This window comes from Macaca mulatta, chromosome 18 (assembly GCF_049350105.2).
Source record: "Macaca mulatta isolate MMU2019108-1 chromosome 18, T2T-MMU8v2.0, whole genome shotgun sequence".
Classification (NCBI taxonomy): Eukaryota; Metazoa; Chordata; class Mammalia; order Primates; family Cercopithecidae; genus Macaca; species Macaca mulatta.
The window spans coordinates 16,924,942-16,946,150 of record NC_133423.1 but is presented as its reverse complement, the minus strand read 5'-3'; the positions used below and the strand labels follow the sequence as shown (position 1 = coordinate 16,946,150).

General features: G+C 41.3%; 1 protein-coding gene across 8 annotated transcripts in view; it reads left to right on the top strand.

Annotated features, from left to right (window-relative positions):
- The window catches only part of LOC702046 (serpin peptidase inhibitor, clade B (ovalbumin), member 6-like), a 46,253-nt gene that overhangs the window by 9,441 nt on the left and 15,603 nt on the right, over nt 1-21,209 (top strand). For 2 of the 8 annotated variants that reach the window (XM_015122158.3, XM_077975020.1), the window contains 3 exons: nt 13,031-13,141; nt 13,817-13,991; nt 15,068-15,217. In XM_015122158.3, the coding sequence (XP_014977644.1) occupies nt 13,140-13,141; nt 13,817-13,991; nt 15,068-15,217 (327 nt within the window). In that variant the 5' untranslated portion in view covers nt 13,031-13,139. Of the gene's footprint in view, nt 1-10,039; nt 10,303-13,030; nt 13,142-13,816; nt 13,992-15,067; nt 15,218-21,209 lie in introns of those variants that run through there. The other 6 variants (XM_015122160.3, XM_028838168.2, XM_028838167.2 and 3 more) reach the window with 5 other exon arrangements.

Sequence of the window (21,209 nt, the reverse complement as noted above, 5' to 3'; positions counted from 1 at the left end):
ACTTTCCTGCCAGCCTGGAAACTTATTCAAATAAGCCTGTCACATCCGGAGGATCCAGGAATCGCCTCTTCCTCTTGTTACTATAGAGCCTGCCTTCCACAGCCCCTGCTGGTTCACTCTTTTCCCAAATGCAACTCTCCTGTGACCCTGCATGGCATGCGGTGACCTCCCTCCTTGGGCTGTGAGCAGATGTGACTAATAAACTGCTGCCAGTTTCATCTGTCCAGTGTCTCATGCTGTGTGCCTGGTTGTCTCCTACTATTTAGTGGGGGAGATCCCTCCTTCACCAACAAGGTGAATATGAGATGATCAAAACAACTACACTTCAGTGGATAGTCCAGCCTCCCAAATAATAACTCCATGTCTATTATGAAATCGCACCAAAAGACACTTCTATTATGCTGAGCAGTGTTTCTCGTAAGTGTCCACAGAATGAATTCCATTTAGAATTTAATTCTAGGAAACAGTAGATCTCACCTCTCCATAGGCCTATTCACAGATGTTTACTGGATAGCTGCTTTGCATTTGGGTATTTTAAATAGATTACTTTATTCAATCCATGGGAATAATAAACCCACGAGTAATCTAGAATTAGAAGTCAAGTAGTTTGAGCAAGTTCTTGTAGCTAGCAAGGGGATAGAACCTGGATCCAATATCTGATTATACCAAAGACTGGGTTCTGTATAAGAGGCCAAGCTGCTACTTCAGCTCCTACCAGAGGGCAACTGTCAGCACAGTGCAGGAGGAGCAGGGACCAGAAACCTGTCTCCCTTTGACATGAAGTCTCATTTCTCTAGGTCTGTAACACTCTTATCTAAAAAGTGGGGCTTGGAAACCTAGCACCAAAAGCACATCATCCTGGACCTGGGGATGAGGTTCCTGGAACAGAGAGCTAAGGTCAAGTTCATCTAGGCTATACAAACTCTGCAAGGGTTACTGCCCCCTCCAGGAGTCATAGATGGAAGTCCTGAGAGCCCTCCTTCTTCCTACGCGTGAATAAGTGGGAACCCTAAGGCTTTCTCATCACTATTCTCTAAGAAAAGGCTGTAGGACCACAGTTGCAAAGGAGGGGTCCAAAGCCAGGGATGGTTTGAGGACTGAGAGCATAGAGGCTCTGCCTGCAGGAAATACCCCTAAAGGAGCTGATGCCCTTCTGCATGCGGCAGGTGACCTTTCCTTTCCTGACCTGCAGCTTCTGCAGTGAAGGTGATGGAGGGGGCAGAGGACTAGAGGGAGGCTTCCAGTCCAGTGGGTTTGCTGCACAAGCTGACCCTGATCTGATATTCACAGGTCAGGGCATGGACCATCCACACCTGTTTGGCACATCTAGTGGCTATTGGTGAAAGAAGCATCAAATTCCTTTCCCACCCTTGCTAGTGTTGCCTCCAAAAGGAGTTCACTGTCCCTAGTTGTTTCTGACAAAGGATATAATGCTTTCTTAGTTCCTTACATATTGTCCTTGAAATGGAGGGTTCTGCAAAGGGTTAGGAAAAGAGAGACAGATTCAGTAGTAGCTTTTCAGATTTAATGACAAGTTCAACTGGGAACTCTATTCATTCCTGTGCCAGGTATCAATTTATTGTCTGTCAGCTCTCAACCTACCATTGTGGACTGACTTTGTGATAATGAACCTGGATCTTATAGCAAAAACTGAACTGGTTAGCCCAGTGTTAGGCTTTGCCAATAGAGGGAGCTGGAGGGACACTCTAAGGAGATAGCAGTAGAAATGCTCTTTCTAGATTCTGCTCCTCCTAGAATTTCATATTCAGTGTAAGTGGCCAGCAGCCCACTTGGTCATCTGTAGCCACATTCTCAGGCCATGCTTTCTCCACACAATGGCTATTTCCGCATTTGGTCAAGACCCAACTTCTAGCAAGTGTATCCCTACTAGGCATTTACTTCTACAGACCAGCCCCTGCCTGCCCACACCCTCCAGCAAGGGCAGATGGCTTCTGTGAACAGCTTTGGCCCTCTGGCAAGTTTCATTGCCACTGCAGACTGCATGTTTCTGTGGCAGCCACAGCTCCAAAGAGCTCCGAATCTCAGCCCTGGGGCATTCAGTCATTTTAGTTTGTTCAGGTTGGTATAATAGAATATCACAAACTGAGTAGTTTAAACAACAGATATTTATCAGAGTTTTGAAGGCTGGGAAGTCCAAGGTCAGGGTGCCAGCAGATTTGGTTTCTGGTGAGGGCTGTCTTCCTGGCTTGAAGAAGGCTGCCTTCTAGCTGTGTCCTCATATGGCAGAGAGAGCAATCTCTCTCTTCTTCTTCTTATAAAACCACTAATCCCATTCTGAGGGCCCTGCCCACTTGACTTTATTTTACCCTAATTATCTCCCAAAGGCCCTTTCTCCAAATACCATCATATTGGGGTTTAGGACTTTCACATAATAACGTTGTGGGGACACAAATCAGTCCGTAGCCTATGTCCCCTCTAAACCCTTAGTTCTTTCATTTCTACTCACCCCACCCATTAGGTAGCAATTTCTCTTTAATATCTTCTATTTCTGCTCCCATTAGAGTCTTTAAAAATAAAAAAGCTCCCATTGCTAGTTAATAATTCTTTACATAAACTCTCCCCTGTTCAAATACTGATGTTTGTTTTGTTTGCAGCTTTGTTTGCACTTTACTGTTAGTTTCTGTTTGCAGTGTGAACCCTGGCTGGAGTAACAGAATGTGCTTCTCACACACTATCAGGAAAGACTGTGACAGATGCTTGAAGTATAAAGTGCTGGTCTACCAATCCCATCCTGGCTTGAGTTAATACAGATATTAGAAAAATTACTCCATTAAAAACTGAAAATTCTGAGATTAATGCTGCACCAGAAAGGACACTAGGACAGCTGGTATGAACTGGCACAGTTTCAGGCAAATCATCCATGGCCACTCTACTGATATGCCATATTCTTTTTTTGTTTTTTGTTTTTTTTTGAGACGGAGTCTCGCTGTCGCCCAGGCTGGAGTGCAGTGGCACGATCTCAGCTCACTGCAAGCTCTGCCTCCCGGGTTCACGCCATTCTCCTGCCTCAGCCTCCCGAGTAGCTGAAGTAGCTGGGACTACAGGTGCCTGCCACCAGGCCCGGCTAATATTTTGTATTTTTAGTAGAGACGGGATTTCACTGTGTTAGCCAGGATGGTCTCTATCTCCTGACCTCGTGATCCGCCCGCCTCGGCCTCCCAAAGTGCTGGGATTTATCAGAAATTCTATTTCCCATTCAATTTTCCTATCTGCAGTACAACCAATCAAGAATCCCTGAAAGGAAAAGATGCATTCAAATGCCAAAGAATTCTTCGTAATTGACATTCAGTTCCTTATCCTTTAATACTTCCTGATAACAGCCTTGAAATTAATGGAGAGAATGACGATGCACTGACGAGGCACTAATGGCAGTTACCAGGCAATGTCATATCAGGAGATGTTTTTTCTTTCATAACTTCATTACAATACAAAACCAGGCATACTGCTAATGTAATGGTTTTCAAATTTAATTCTATTTGGTTCTCCATATCCTTGGTCAGCAGATGCTCTAATGGCCCTAATGGGAGTTGCCAGGCAATGCCATATCAGGAGATATTTTTCTCTCTCATAAGTTCATTAAAATACAAAACCAGGCATACTGATTAATGCTTTTCAAATTTAATTCTGCGGGGTCCTGTATATCCTTGGTTAGCAGACGCTCTGCAATACTTATGTTTCATTGCTTGCCTTTGTTTTTGGTAATATTCTAGATATTTTAATAGAAACATTGTCTTAGTATGTGTGTGTGTTGCTATAAAGGAATATCTGAGGGTGGGTGCTTTATAAAGAAAAGATGCTTCTTTGGCCTAGCGTTCTCTAGGCTATTCAAGAAGTGTGATGCCAGCATGTGCCTGGTGGGGGCTTCTGTGCTGTGTCTTAACATGGTGAAGAAGGTCAAAAGGGATGTGGATGTGTGCAAAGAGAAACCAAACAGGAGGACGAACCTCATTTTATAACAACCCATTCTCAGGGGAACTAATCCATTCTGAGAGAACTAATTCTGCCTCACCAGAATGAGAACTCACTCACTACCAGGAGAAGCACATCAAGCCTTCTTCGAGATACCCATTCCCTTAAGGCAAAAACATCTCACTGGGTCCAACACCAATACACCAGGGATTAAAGTTCAACATGAATTTTGTTGGGGACAAACAAACTGTGTCTAAACCACAGCCAGAGTATTCTGAATGACTTAGACATCCACTTGTCTCAGTACTCTAATCAAATTTAGGATTGTGGTGGTACTAAGCAGCAGTAATTTGGCTGGGGAATGTTAATGAAAAGGGACAGAAGAAGAACCTATATAGTGATTCATTAACTCAAAGGACTGGCCAAATAATATTCAAGAAGTTTTGTAATTGTTTGAATAGAGAGAAGTGATGGGAGTACTGGAAAGAGAATGTATCTGAGTAAACAGAATGTACCCAACTGGATAGGCACACTGGGCTCAAAAGAATTGGCGTTAATGCAGTCAGAATAAATTTCAAGTTAATAATAGGAATTTACCTTCAGCAAAATAGCATCGCAGATCACACACAAGGAGAATCCATTTAGTCTTTTAGCCCAGCTTCTCCTAAAGAGTTAAAACTCCATTCCTTAAGTGTCATCAACAATCAGATTAACTTGATTGACATTTGTTCATTATCATTAAAATTCTCTTATATCACTGAATATGTGGAACATTCTTCAGTTGTATTATAACAATATTATAATATTGCTGCAGAGTATGGCAGAAAAAGCAGTGCTCTGGGAATGTGGCCGCACAGACTCTGGTCTCACTTCTTCCATGAATTCCTCATGGGACTCTTGGCAAATCACACAAACTACCTCTATTTCACCATCCTTCTCTGTAAACGTAGCAGCCACAATATGAGTCTTTCTAATGCTTACATTTTTCTCTGTGTCTCTGGACTTGATTATCAGAAGCAAGTGGGGTTTTTTGTTTTTTCGTTTTTACCTCCCACTTCCTCAAAACCATGAAGGCTTGCTGGAAATCTCATGAGGAAACTGAAAGGTGCAGCAGGGTGTATAAGGAGTGGCTGTTGCTGGTGAATATGGTCAGTCACTGAGTGGAAACATTTTTAAGGCCCAGGAGCCTCTTTAAGGTGGAGCATTTGTTCATTTAACAATAAGAAGCACAGAGATCTCAAACCATGCTGGGAAGTTCTAACTACATTTGGACTCTAGTTCCCTCTTGACAAGTGGAAGTCTAATTTGTAGACGCTGGTAGCTCAACCTGAGACTAACCTAGGAGTGTGCCCTTCCTGAGGTCCACAAAGTCCGGAGCCAAGGGAGTCAGACAAAACTAGGTTAAGGTTGAGTCAGTAGTTGAGAACCAGCAGATACTCCCCAGTACTAACTGAAGAGATGAAAATTAGGTATGAGGCTAGAAGACAGAAGATGAAGCTGAGCACAGTTTCTGAGACACTGAATGATATAGTCCAGAACCTTCTTAACAGGTACCTGTCACCACCCTACTGGGGCAGGAAGAAGGTTTGTGAGTGGAGATCTTGTTCAGGTTGTCTGAAATTAGGCTCTAGTTACCTAGAGGGATGGGTTCCCCTTTAGGGCCCAGCGTTTAAATTGTCCATACTCAGAAAATAAATACAATTAATCCTCATAAATATAGATTTGCAGACAGATTTCTCACTTAGGAAGACTGACCATTTTCACATTTCATTGCACTATTACAAAAATTAGTTTCATTCTTTCTTGGATTCATCTTTGATACTTCCCACCCCCTCCTCCTTTCATGGACCAAGAAGTGATGCCTAATCTATGTCCTAGAAATCCCTCCTCTCCATTTCCCTTGACTCTGCCTCATTTCAGCTTCCCTCATCTCTCACCCATGCTGTGTCCCCCTAACACCTCATTATATGCGATGGCAGCCTCCTACAATATCTTCCATGATGCAGTCAAAGGAATCTTTGTAAAATACAAATAGGACTATGTTTCTCCTCAGCTTAAAATATTTTAGTGATTTCCCATTGTCCACAGGGAATGAAGAAACTCCCCCTAGAGTTGACATGGCCCTTCATGATCTGCTCCTGTGGACACAACAGAGGCTTTTCTGTGGTGCCTCATTCCAATTGTCTGTGCCACTGAAGGCCTGAAATGGTCACAGTTATCCAACATCATGGTGCCATCTCAGCCCTCTCTGCACTTGCATGCACTATTTTTCCTTCCCTGGGACACTTGTGTTTATAATGAAACTCTCAGTTACCAAATTATGTCCTTAATAAACAACTTTGAAACAACTAGGCAGTGGGAATAAGATAAAAGTATTTATCATATTTTAACTTGTTGAGCTGGTCAAGGAGAAAAAGGAGTGGATGAATGAAGTTGGGCCCAAAGTCTGGAGCTAGATCTGAACAACAAGGAGTAATTGGTACACAACTGGGAAGTGATATTGGCATTTTCCAATTGTAAGAGCAGGAAAGTTTGGGCACAGTTCAAATGTGAGTCTTTAGCTACTACAGAGAGGGCTTTTCAGAATCATGGAGAAAAGATGTGGGTGAATCCTGCATCAAGACTACTGAGGAGATGTTCTTGGGAACAGTTACTTTTAGGATTCCACACTGAAATCACCTGGAGAGCTTTATAAATTATTGCTGCCCAATTCCATTTCCTAAGATTTTACTGGGTTGAAGTGCAAAATGGGCATGGGGATTTTTTAAAGTAGAATTACCAAACTGGAGAGTTCTGGGAAAGCTTTCCTCGGTGAGATTCATCCTGGGTATGCAAAGATGGTTGAATGTGCATGAATCAATACATGCAATACGGCTCATTAACAGAGCCAAAAACAAAAACTATATGATTATTTCAATAGATGCTAAAAAAGTACTTCCTATAATTCTACATCCCTTTATGATAGAAGCCCTCAACAAACTGGGTATAGAACAAATATACCTCAAAATAATAAAGGCTATAGATGACAAATCCACAATTAATATCGTACTGAATGGGGAAAAATTGAAAACATTTCAATAAGATCTGCAACAAGACAAGGATGCCTAATTTCACTCACTTTATTTAATACCTTACTGGAAGTCCTGGCCAGAGCAATTAGGCAAGAGAAAGAAGTATAAAGGCAGCCAAACTGGAAAGGAAAAACTCAAATTAGTTTTGTTTGCACATGACATAATCTTAGAAAAACCTAAAGACTCCGCCAAATATCTGTTAAAACTGATCAATGAAGCAGTGAAGCTGGAGGATACAAAATTGGCTTACAAAAATCAGTGAGATTTTTATACAACAACAGTGAAAAATCAGAAAAAGAAACCAAGAATGGAATACCACTTACAATAGCTACAAAAAATATAAAATATGAAACACCTGATAATCAATTTAACCAAAGAAGTAAAAGATTTCTACAAGATAAACTATAAAACATTCATGAAAAAAATTGAAGAGGACTCAGAAAAACTAGAAAGATATTCATACTCTTCAACATCATGGATTGGAAGAATTAATGTTGTTAAAATTACCACCCAAAAGCAATTTACTGATTTGGTGCAATCCCTATCAAAATACCAATGTTATTCTTCATAGAAATAGAAAAAACAATCCCACAATTCGTGGGGAACCACAGAAGACCCCAAATAGCCAAAGCAATCCTGAGCAAAGAAAACAAAGCTGGAGGCATCAAACTACCTGATTTCAAAATATACTACAAAGCTATACTAAGCAAATCAGTATAGTCCAGCATAAAAACACATAGACCAATTGAGCACAGTAGAGAACCCAGATATAAATACACATATTTGCAGCAAACTCATTTTTGACAAAGATGCCAGGAACATAAAATGGGGAAAATACAGTCTTCAATGAATGGTGCTCTTAAAACTGGATAACCATTGTCAGAAGAATGAAACTAGACTCCTATCTCTCAATATATACAACAAACAAATCAAAATGAATGAAAGACTTCAATCTATGACCTGACACTATGAAACTACTAGAAGAAAACACTGAGGAAATGCTCCAGGACATTGGTCTAGGCAAAGTATTTTTTTTTTTTATGTGCAAGGGCTCAAAAGCACAGAAAACCAAAACAAAAATAGACAATTGGGATTACAACAAGCTAAAAAGCTTCTGCATAGCAAAATAAACAATCAACAAAAGGAAGAGATAACGCACAGAGTGGGAGAACATTTTTCCAAACTATCCATCTGACAAGGGATTAATAAGCTGAATATATAAGAATCTCAAACAATTTAACAGCAAAAAAAAAAAAAATGATTTAAAAAATGGGCAAAAGATCGGAACAGAGATTTCTCAAAAGAAGACATACAAATAGCCAATGGGTATATGAAAAAGTGTTCAACATCACTAATCATCGGAGAAATGCAGATTAAAACCACAATGAGCTATCATCTCATTCCAGTTAAAATGGCTTGTATGAAAATGATGAGGGGCCAGGCGTGGTGGCCCACACCTGTAATCCAGCACTTTGGGAGGCCGAGGTGGGTGGATCACCTGAGGTCAGGAGTTAAATACCAGCCTGACCAACATGGTGAAACCCTGTCTCTAATAGACATACAAAATTAGCCAGGCGTGGTGGCACATGCCTGTAATCCCAGCTACTTGGGAGGCTGAGGCAGGAGAATCACTTGAACCTGGGAGGTGGAGGTTGCAGTGAGCTGAGATCACGCCAATGCACTGCAACCTGAGCAACAAGAGCAAAACTGTCAAAAAAAGAAAAAAAAGAAAAAAGAAGAAGAAAGAAAGAAAACAAAAAGGAATAATAAAATAATGAAATGCTGGTGAGAATGTAGAGAAATGGAAACCCTCTTAGTGGGAATGTCTATTAGTACAGCCGCTATAGAAAACTCTATGGAGGTTTTGCAAAATCCTAAAAATAGAGCTGTCATATTACCATCAATTCCACTGCTGGGTATAGATCTAAAAGAAAGGATATCACTGTATTGAGGAATATCTGCACTCCCATGCTTCCATGTTTATTGCAGCACTATTCACAATAGAGAAAATATGGAACCAACCTGAGCGCCCATCAATGGATGAATGGATAAAGAAAATGTGATATATACACACAATGGAATATTATTCAGCATAGAAAAGAATGAAATAAGTTCTATCATTTGCAACAACATAGATGGAACTAGAGGTCATAAAGTTAAGTGTTAATAACCCAAGTACGGAAAGACAAATACTGCATGTTCTCGCTTATAGGTGGGAGCTAAAAAAGTGGATCTCATGAAGATAGAAAGTAGACTGAAGCTTTCCAGAGGTGAGCAAGGGTAGAGGGAACGGAGTGTTGAAGAGAGATTGATTAATGGGTACAAATATACAATTTCATAGAAGCTAAGACCTAGTGTCTAACAGATCAGTAGAGTGAAAATAGTTTACAATTTCAAAATATTGTATTTTGTATATTTATTATAATTACATATACACATATATTACATATAAGTATTTACAATATATCTTTTATGTTTCAAAATAACTAGAAGAGAGTAATTTGAATGTTTCTGCATAAAGACAAATATTTAAGATGTTGGAAGCCCCAATAACACTGATTTCATGTTTACAAATTATATGAATGTATTAAATTATGCACCCTAAAACGATGTCAGCTATTATCAATTAATAAAAATAAATAATAAATAAATAATAAAAATCTGGCTAGCCCTCTCCCCACCCCCAGTCACCTGAAACCTTTCTGTTCCCCATGACTGCTCCAAAATGGGAAATAAGGTTTCACACTAATTTCTATAACTTGTCAAATCCCCAAAGTCTAATTCTTATCTAATTCTTATCACAAGACCCCTACATAGATGGTTCATTTTAAATTTCTGTAAGGCAGTGTGCACCTTACATCTATCTATGTACCAGGAATTGGCATTCTTCTGGTCCCTGAAATTATGATTCACAGTTCACTACAAAGACACCTTAACTCGGGGTGGGGTGCGGGGTGGATTATCACTTCTTGATTGAAAGCTCCGGGAGAGTAGGGGCTTTTTTTCTGCACAGCGAGCGGCCGCTTCCTGCACACCAGGAAATCCCCTCCGCCTGCGGGACCCGCCCCGCCCTCCTGCCCACGCGCCTGCTGGGTGGTGCCTGCTCGGGTCCCGACTGCGCCCGCCTCCCCACTCACTAGGATCTGATACTCTGCGCCGCCCAGACACCTCTATTCCCGTCACTACCACCGGCCTCCCCTCGCTCCTGGGCAACGGTGCCCACAACGGCGGTACGTGTCTAGCTTTGGGAGCGGCTCCCACAAGCAGGCATCGGGTTATCCGCTCCCGCGCCCAGGAAACGGTAGGAGCCCGGGAAAGCGGAACCTGGCAAAGTTCCCTGAGCTCCGTCCCGGGGCTCCCCTCTTTCACTTGGTCTCGGGTCGGGGCCTCCCCGAGGGCAGGGGCGTGGCTGCGCCTGGCTGCGACCCCTGTGGATCCTGGTGTGGTCAGGGCGGGTGTCGGGGGAGATCGCGTGGAGCTAGGGGATGAGCCTCCAGGCTCAGCTCAGCTCAGCACGCAGGAGCTGGGAAGCGGGGGTGCGGACAATGACACCCCGCGATCCTCTCTGGTGAAGTACTCTTTGGGGTGGGAGGGGGCTGTGATGCCTCAGAACACTAGGACCCTGGGAGCGCGGGACCCTGGGAGCGCGCACCTCCAGGGTCCAGGAGATGGGCCACCTGTGGGATGGGGGCGTTGCAGAATGTTGGTGCCATAGCTGAGGGCCCCTTGGCCATAGGTGATGCCGCAGAGAGCAGTGCGTTGGGAATTTCTGAGGGTACCGAAGACCCTCGAGAGAGAACTAGGGGTGGGTCCCAAAGGCAGCCTGGACCCTGTGCCTACCCCAGCGCCTTTTCCAAGAATGAGCGCACGGGTTTCACAGCCCTCTCTGGCCCCCAGAGTTTGGCCAACACCACAGCACTTTTGAGTGTGCAGGCCTGCAAAGATCATCGTGAGGGACATCCCAGATCTTGTTTTTATTACATTCACTGACAGTATAAAATATTTAAAAAATCATTGTCCTTAAGGTAAGACGATGGGGGCCTTTTAATCATATTTTAATTTTGTTGTATTAGATCATATTGCCACTTACGTTACTTCCTTTTCTCCTCCCACTACCCTTTAAAACCAAGTTTGGTGAGAATCAAGGATTAAAACCCAAATACCACATGTTCTCACTCATAGGTGGGAATTGAACAATGAGAACACTAGGACACAGGAAGGGGAACATCACACACAGGGGCCTGTTGTGGGGAGGGATAGCATTAGGAGATATACCTAATATAAATGACGAGTTAATGGGTGCAGCACACCAACATGGCATATGTATACATATGTAACAAACCTGCACGTTGTGCACATGTATCCTAGAACTTAAAGTATAATAATAAAAAAAAAAGTAAGCTTGGAAAACAGAACTTATAGAAAATTAATATTCAGATGCTGTCAGGCGTACTTAGATGCTGGGGGGAAACTGGGTCAGATGAGGGTCCTCTTGCTTCTGGGGTCTAATTGCGTCTGATGACAGGAATGTGACCCAGAGCTGTCTCCTCCCTGTTGTGATTTATAAGACTGATGTGAAAAGTAACATTCGTATTTGGTCCCAGCCGAACAATCAATAGTATCTAATAGTAGAATATAAATATTTTCAGATATGCAATAAATCAAAATGTATGTATTCTGTCTTAGAAAACTATTGTTCTAGCCAAACAAAGGAATAAGCAATGAAGCAGAAAAGGCATTAGGGTTCAAAACAAAGGACATTGGCAAAGGGCTGTCTTAGATGAGACAGGGATGCTGCACACTAAAGAGAAGTGAGTTTAGAAAGGAATAGTCAGCAATGTGAGTGATTAATAGCAATAGATGCAACACATTGGAATTATGAAAGAGAAGGGTAATACAATTACAGCCCAGCAGACAGCCTCTGAATGCAAGAATGTTTAGAAAAGAAAGGTATGTAACGTATTTAAATACCAATGTAATTTACATCATAATATATTTAGAAACCAAAATGGAATATCTATCTCAGTTTTGTCACTGGTATGGCCCTAGAAAAGCTTTTATTTTATTTTTAAACTTTTAAACTTAAGTTTAAAAGTTTAAAAATATTTTATTTGCTGTGTTAGTAGTGTGCTTTAAAGTTTAAAGTAAAAGTTTATGTTTACCAAATTGACAATAAGTTGGCCACTAACTAAAGTATAGTAGTAGGGAAAGTTATTCTCTGCTTATGAAAATTCTGCTTTGGGAATGAAAATCCTACAGATTAAAGAAACCTGCACACCAGCAGGATGAGAGACTGTGGGAGACGAGCAGTGGGACTGAGATTATTCATATGTGGTTGAGCATATGAAGAAATTACTGAAAAGGTTTGACTGATTGGTGGAACACTTGGGGACAAATTTGCTATATATAAAAGAAAGCCAAAGAAGGTGAGGTGGAAGAAATATTAACATAAGGAAAAACAGAGTTATGTGAGAAGAGAAATGGATTAATTGTTCACTCCTTGGCTTAGCTATGAATACTATTTAATTGCACTAAAGCAAACACTTGGATAGAGGAGGTGAAGTGCAGTGACTGAAGTAAGGGATGTAATTCCCTAAATTAGGAAGGCAATAGATGATGTCTAAAATTGTTAGGTCAAAAACAGTAGTATACACCTATTATAGCTAAACATGGAGGTAAATGCCAGGAGAAAGAGCAAGCTGACTTGTGATTGATTGCTTCTAGGAAGTTGGGAGGAATGGGAAGGTGCCTCTTGATTTGTATAATGTCTCTCCTAGAATTATTTGACTTTACAACTAAGTGCCAGTTCATTAATTTCATAAAGAGCAAATCTGACTAAATCACACTAAAAAGAATATACACACATTGCAGAAGATGCAAAAATACAGGAGAACATAACTAACATCAAAATTACCCATTGCCCAGAAGTATTTGATATTCAGTATTTCTTTCCAGTCTATTTGTGAATTATATGTAACTTTATTTCTAATTTACACTTAACATTAATCTTCATTTATATTCAATCACAGATATGACAGAATCTAACTGGTTCTCTATTGTTGGCCATTTAAAGATTATCTCAGTAGCATATGAAGTGCTTCACTAGTCATCTTTCTGCAAAACGTTTCTTATCAGTACATGTGAGTTTTACTTTCAGTGAAATTCTTTGAAATGAATTTTTTTTATTCTGAATGTATAAATATTTTCTTGGCATTTTCTTCTTTCTATCCTTCCTCCTTCCCTCCCTTCCTTCCTTCCTTTTTAAAATATAATTCTAAATTACACTCTGAAAATATTTACATAATCAGTTGTAGAGTACAGGAAGGAATACCTATTTTACCAGTGCTGGAAATTAATAGTTTTTGTACTTATGAATTTCATGTTTTAAAAAGATAGCTTTAACTTGCTTTCTGCTTTTTCCAAAAAAAAAAAAAAAAAAGAAAAAAAAACAAAACCTTGTACCATGCTGATTAAGAGACTAAGAGGAACCCTAGATCTACAGCGTTCCTCAGCAACCACAGACCTGGTTGCTAATCCTTGCCTTGCTGTTTGTAGCTGGGTATCCTCAGAGGCGAGATACCAACACAGTGAAGACTCCATTTATTTGCTTGTAAAATGCAAATATTCGCTGCACCGACCCCATCAGGTTGTACAGATCAAATGAAATTACGCATCAAAAGCCCCATTTTAGTTTTTGTATGTGTACCTATTTGTTCACTGAGGAAAAGTATCCACTCTATTAATAAATAAAGTGAAAATGCAATACATAGTAAGCCCATATTGATGTAAAATTGTTTTAAAATCCATTGTTTCAGGCTCACTGTCATGGACGCTCTATCAGAAGCAAACGGCACCTTTGCATTAAACCTTTTGAAAAAGCTAGGGGAAAACAACTCAAACAACATATTTTTTTCACCCATGAGCATGTCGTCAGCCTTGGCCATGGTCTTCATGGGAGCGAAGGGAAACACTGCAGCCCAGATGTCTCAGGTACTTAGAGCCACTTTAAGACAAAAATAAATGCTACTAATTTATCAGTAATGCTGGTCTAGAAGGTCCAAGAAGGTCTCACATATCTGGGCGTTGGTGCTACTTGGTGGCTGGGGTCGGGAGTACCCTACAAGCAAGTCTTTTCATTCCTCCAGAGCCCTTCCACATGGCCTTTCCTTAGGGAAGCTTGTGCATCCTTACATCATGGTAGCTGGGTTATAAGAGAGTCAAAGTGGAAGCTGCCAGGCTTTTTAAGGTCTAGGCTTAGAACAGAGCTACATCTGCATTCTCTTGTTAAAAGTAAGTCACAGGGCCATCCCAGATCCTAACAAAGGGGAGGGAGACTCCATCTTTTGGTGTCAGGAGCACCATGTGTATGCAGAGACAGAACACATGTTTGGCAGCTGTGTTTTTAGACAAAGTACCACAAACAGTGAGCGTTTAAGTAACCTGAATCATTTTGTTAGGGTTTGCAAAAATATTGATTTTACATAGGAAGTGATTATAGGGAAGCTTAAGAAGAGCTATAGGTAGGGAGAATGGGTGGATGTCAACCCACTTTCTATCTTTAATTAGTGTAATAGTGCATTCTCATACTGCTATAAAGCAATACCTGAGATTGGGTAATTTATAAAGGAAAGAGTTTTAATTAACTCACAGTTCCACATTGCTGGGGAGGCCTCAGGAAACCTACAATCATGGCAGAAGGCAAAGGAGAAGGAGGCACCTTCTTCACAGGGTAGCAGGATGGAGTGAGTGCAAGCTGGGGAAATGCCCGACACTTATAAAACCATCAGCTCTTGAGAGACTCACTTACTATCATGAGAACAGCATGGAGGAAACTGCCCCCATGACCAATTACCTCCACCTGGTCTCACCCTTAACATGTGAGGATTATGGGGATTATAATTCAAGATGAGATTTTGGGGGGAGACATAGCCAAATCATATAAATTAGATTAATCATCTTTTATGCTCTAGTAAGGATCTATAAATCTCTTAATGTTGAATTTAGCATTGTGCCTATTTTTGATGTCAGGGAATACTGAAAATTTTATTTGTTTTTAAAAATTTCAGGCACTCTCTTTTAGTAAAATTGGAGGTGAAGATGGAGATATTCACCAAGGTTTTCAGTCACTTCTTGCTGAAATTAACAGAACTGGTACTCAGTACTTGCTTAAAACTGCTAACAGGCTCTTCGGAGAAAAGTCTTATGACTTCCACACAGTAAGTTGTACTTTATGTTTTATCAAGAAAATAAAGATAGCAATGTGATGGACAGTAGTAGAAAGAATCTGGGCTCTGAATTCATACAGGTGGGTCTGAATTCACAACTTCACTCCCTAACCTCACACGGCTCCTCTGATTGTTTTATTGTCTATAAAATAAGTCTTATAGCAAATACTGACAAGACTTTCACGAAGCTTAAATGACTTAATCTTTATAAAAGAACTGACACAGAGCATAGCACAATTGGAGATGAATCAGCCGAAACAAAGAAATGATCAAAATGAGTATTTCTAGTAATTGCTTTGCAGATGTTGTTAATTTTTTGTGCATCATGACACTTTCCTAGCTTTTTATGCATTTAAATATTTTGATTGGATTTTTAGACACCGCAAATCTTTTTAAACATATTTTAGCTAACTACCTTGGCTCTATTTGTTGACAAGCCTTTAATGACTTTTTTATCTTTTAAAAACAAAGGTACTCGGCTGGGCGCGGTGGCTCACGCCTGTAATCCCAGCACTTTGGGAGGCCAAGGCGGGTGGATCATGAAGTCAGGAGTTCAAGATCAGCCTGGCCAAGATGGTGAAACCCCGTCTCTACTAAAAATACAAAAATTAACCAAGCGTGGTGGCGGGCACCTGTAATCCCAGCTATTTGGGAGGCTGAGGCAAAAGAATCCCTTGAACCCTGGGGGTGGAGGTTGCAGTGAGCTGAGATGGCGCCACTGCACTCCAGCCTGGGTGACAGAGCAAGTCTCCATTTCAAACAAACAAACAAACAAACAAAAACAAAGGTACTCAAGTAATTTCTTACACAAAACTGCAAGTAACACATATAAATCAAGAACCCTCATTAACCTCTAACTCCAATACTCCTCTTCTCAATGTCTGAACTTTTATAAATTTGAAGTCTATCCTGCTTCACATACAGAAATTTTGCTTTGTGAGGTTCCCCACTACATTGTTATTATACTATACATACTGTTTTATACTTTGTTTCTTTTTACTTAACAATACGTCTTAAATTCTTTCCATCTCCGCATATGTGTATCTATGTCACTCTTTTTACCCATTTTCTAGTATTCCTGAGTAGGACTGTACTGTGATGGAGTAAACCTTTCCCTTATTGCTGAGCATTTCGGTTGTATTTAATCTGGACCATTACAGACTCTAATATCCCTGTACAAGATTTTGTGCTCATGTGCATTCGTTACTGTCTAAAATGGATGTGCAGAAGGGAGAAAGGGAATGAAACTTTGAAGCTTTAATAAATATTGCCAAATTGCTATTATAGCCACTTACATTCCCCAAAGCATATGTGTAAAGTGCTCATTTCCACCTGCTATCAACAGCACTGCATATTATAACCCTACAAACCTTTGGAAGGGTGGGGCCAACCAAGATACCGGACTAGAAGCAGCTCCTGTATACCGCTGTACACATGAGAAGAAATAGAAGGGGTAATGAACACTGACACTGCACACCGATCAAACATCTGAGAAATTACACTGGGTTCCATCAAGGCGGGAGGGGAGCACAGAGATCAGAGAGGAAGGAATCCAGGAACCAGCCTGTCTGAGCTCAGCGTGGAGCCAGGAGATTCTGTTCAACATAGGAAAGGGTGAGTGAGTGAGAGCCCCAGGGGAATTCACGCTGTCCACCAGGACCTGTGCATGATTGGGAACGAGAGGATCCCCCTGACCCCTAATACCCCACCACTGCACTTCTAGACTGAGGCAGAGAGCCACCTGGACGTATTGTGGGGGCAACTCTCGAATCCAAGGAGACTGCTACAAGCCTTAGGCCCCGAAGCAGACCATCACTGGTGTCACATCCCCATTAGAAGCCACAGTTGCAGTGCCTGGGAGCAGTAAGTTTGCTCCGCCCCTCCTTAACAGACAGGGCTTGGTGCCAGCTTCTGCCCAGTGGTCCTGCTTTTGTGTGAACTGACCTGGAGAGTGCAGCCTCACGTTTTCCCAGGAAACACTCAGATGACAGGGTGCATGACCCCACCCACTCCCAACACTCATAGCCAGGAAGGCAATGCTTGGTAGAGCTGCTGGCCCAGCGGTCCCACTTCCGTGTGAACTCAGCTGGAGGGTGCAGTTTTATCTTGTCCCCAGAAACACCTGGATGGCATGCTGTGTGACCCCAACTTCCCCCACCACAAGTAACCAGGTGGACAATGCCTGCTAGAGCTTCTGGCCCAACAGCCAGCCCAACTTCTGTGTGAACTCAGCTATTGGGCACAGGTTCCTATCATCCCAGGAAACACCCAGATGGCAGAGCATGCAACCCCACCCACGCCTGCAACTGGTAGCCAGGTGGGAAATGCTGCCTGTAGCTTCCAGCCCAGTGGTCACCCTTCTGTATGAACTCAGCTGGAGGTCACAGTCTTCTGTTGTTCCAGGAATAACCTGGAGAGCAGGGCATGTGACCTGCCTACCCTGGCCATTGGTAGTCAGACTGGCAACACCTGCTAGAGCTTCTGGCCCAATGCTTCTGCTTCTGTGTGAACTCAGCCAGTGGATGCAGCTTTTCTGTTGCCCCTGGAAGCACATGGTGGGCAGAGTGTGTGACTCCACCCGCCCCTACCACCGGTAGCCAGGCAGGTAATACCTACTAAAGCTTCCAGTACAGTGGTCTTACTTCTGTGAGAACTCATCTTGCAGTGACAGCTTTCTGTTGTCCCAGGAAGCACCCAGAAGGCAGAGCAGTCATTTCTGGTTGGTAGCCAGGCAAACCACACTTGCTATAGCTTCCAGCCCAACAGTCCTGCTTCTTCCTAAGTTTGTCGAGAGGCACAGACCCCTGTCACCCTGGAAACACCTGAATGGCAGGGTGGGCAAGTCCATCCACTCCTGCCTGTCATAGGCAGATGGGCCACATTCACTAGGGCTTCTAGCCCAGTGGTTCCACTTCCGCTTGAACTCTGCTGGAAGGTGTAACTCTGTGTTTCCCCAGGAAGCACAGGGGCAGCAGATTAGGACTGACCTGGCAAGGATACAGCTTGTCTGCCAGCTGTGGGCCCTGACTGAGGGAGCCCTATGGACCAGAACACCCAACAAAAGAAACACAGGCATGGAGAAAGTGATCACAAGGAGCACCCCAAAGACCCAGGAGTAGACTAGAATCAGAGTCCATCAATCAAAACCATCTTGTGCTGTAATCAAACCTCCAAGTTCATCAAAGAAGAAAATAGCAAAACAATCTATCCAAAGCACAGCAACCTCAAAGACCAAAGGAACATGAGCCCACACAAATGAGAAAGACCCAGCAGAAGAACTCTGGTAACTCAAAAAGTGTGTCTTCTTATCTCTAAACAGTCACACTAGTTCCTCAACAATGATTCTTAGCCAAGCCAAAACAGCTGAAACATCAGAAACATAATTCAGAATACGGATAGGAACAAAGATCATCAACATACAGGAGACAGTCAAAACCCAATCCAAGAGACCTAATGATTACGATAAAACAATACAAGAGCTCGTAGACAAAGTGGCCATTATAAGAAAGAAAGAAATTGAATTGCTAGAGCTGAAAAACACTCTACAATAATTTCACAGTGAAATTGCAATATTACCAGCAGAATTGATCACATGAGAAAACAGTCTCAGAGCTTGAAGACTGGCTTTCCAAAATAACTCATTCATATAAAAATAAAGAAAATAAAAAAAGAAGAATCAACAAAACCTTCAAGAAATATAGGATTATGTAAAGAAACCAAATTTATGACTCATTGACATCTCTGAAAGAGAAAGAGAGAAACCAAGCAACTTGGCAAACGTATTTCAGGATATCATTCATGAAAATGTCCCCAAACGCTAGAGAGGACAGCATTCAAATTTATAAAATGCAGAGAACCCCTGCGAAATACTACACAGGAAGACCATCCTCAAGACGCATAATCATAAGATTCTCCAAAGTCGAAACGAAGAAGAAAAAAACAGAAGGGGCAGGTCAACTACAAAGGGAGTCTTATCAGGCTAACAGCAAACCTGTTAGCAGAAACATCACAAGCCAGAAGAGATTGGGGCGGGGGGCAACATTTAGCTTTCTTAAAGAAAATAATTTTGAATCATTTTGAACCAATAATTTCATACCCAGCCAAGCTAAACTTCATAAGCAAAGGGGAAATAAGATCCTTTTCAGACAAGCAAGTGCTAAAGGAATTCATTACCACCAGACTTACCTTGCAAGAGGTCCTGAAGGGAGTACTAAATATGGAAAGGAAAGATCATTACCAGTTACTACAAAAATACATGTAAATACATAGATCAATGACACCATAAAGCAGCCACACAACGAAGTCTGCATAATAACCAGCTAACAATATGATGACGGGATCAAATCTACTACTAACCTCAAATGTAAATGGTCTAAATGCCCCAATGAAAAGGCACAGAGTGGTACATTGAATAAAGATGCCCAGCCCAATGGTATGCTATCTTCAAGAAACAAGTCTCACATGCAAATACACACATAGGCTCAAAGTAAAGGGATAGAGAAAAAAAATCTATGAAGCAAATGAAATACATAAAAAGGCAGGGGTTTCTGTTCTATTTTCAGACAAAACAATCTTTAAACCAACAAACATCAAAAAAGGCAAAGAAGTGTATTGCACATTGGTAAAAGACTCAATTCAATAAGAGGACCTAGGAAGAGGTCATACAATAATAGTGGGAGAAAATAACACCTCACTGACAGTATTAGATGACAATCATGGAAGAAAACTGACAAAGATATTCAGGACCTGAACTCAATAGTTGATCAATGGACCTAACAGACATCTACAGACCTCTCCACCCCAAAACAATAGAATATACATTCTTCTCATCTGTACATGGCACATACTATAAAATTGACCACACAGTTAGGCATAAAACAATACCCAGCAAATTCCGAAAAATGAAATCATACCAACCACATTCTTGGATCACAGTACAATAAAAATAGAAATCGATGTGATGAAAATTGCCCCAAACCACACAATTACATAGAAATTAAACAGCCTGCTCCTGAATGTTTCCTGGGTAAATAATGAAAGTAAGACAGAAATCCATGAATTCATTAAAGCTAATGTGAACAAACATACACCATAACAGAATATCTGGGACACTGCCAAAACAGTGTTAAGAGGGGGGTTTATAGCTCTAAACACCCACATCAAAAAGTTAGAAAGATTTGAAATTAACAACATAACATTACAATTGGAGGAACTAGAGAAACAAGAGCAAACCAGCCCCAAAGCTAGCAGAAGACAAAAAAACCAAAACCAGGGCCTAACTAAAGGCAATTGAGACATGCAAAACCATACAAAAGATTAGTGGTCTATCTATATGATTATATGTATTATATTATATTAACAGATTCAATGCTATTTATATAAAACTATTTATATGAAACTACAATGACATTCTTCACAGAATTAGAATAAAACTATTTTAAAACTTACATGAAACCAAAAAAACAGCCCACATAGTGAAAGCAATCCTGAGCAAAAAGAACAAAGCTAGAACTAGAAATACCATTTGACCCAGCCATCCCATTACTGGGGATATACCCAAAGGATCATAAGTCATGCTGCTGTAAGGTCACATGCACATGTATGTTTATTGCAGCACTATTCACAATGGCAAAGACTTGGAATCAACCAGTATATACATCAGTGGCAGACTGGATTAAGAAAATGTGGCACATATACACCATGGAATACTATGCAGCCATGAAAAAAGGATGAGTTCATGTCCTTTGTACGGACATGGATGCAGCTGGAAACCATCATTCTCGGCAAACTATCGCAAGAACAGAAAACCAAATACCGCATGTTCTCACTCATAGGTGGGAATTGAACAATGAGATCACTTGGACACAGGAAGGGGAACATCACACACCGGGTCCTATTGTGGGGAGGCGGGAGAGGGGAGGGACAGCATTAGGAGATATACCTAATGTAAATGACGAGTTAATGGGTGCAGCACACCAACATG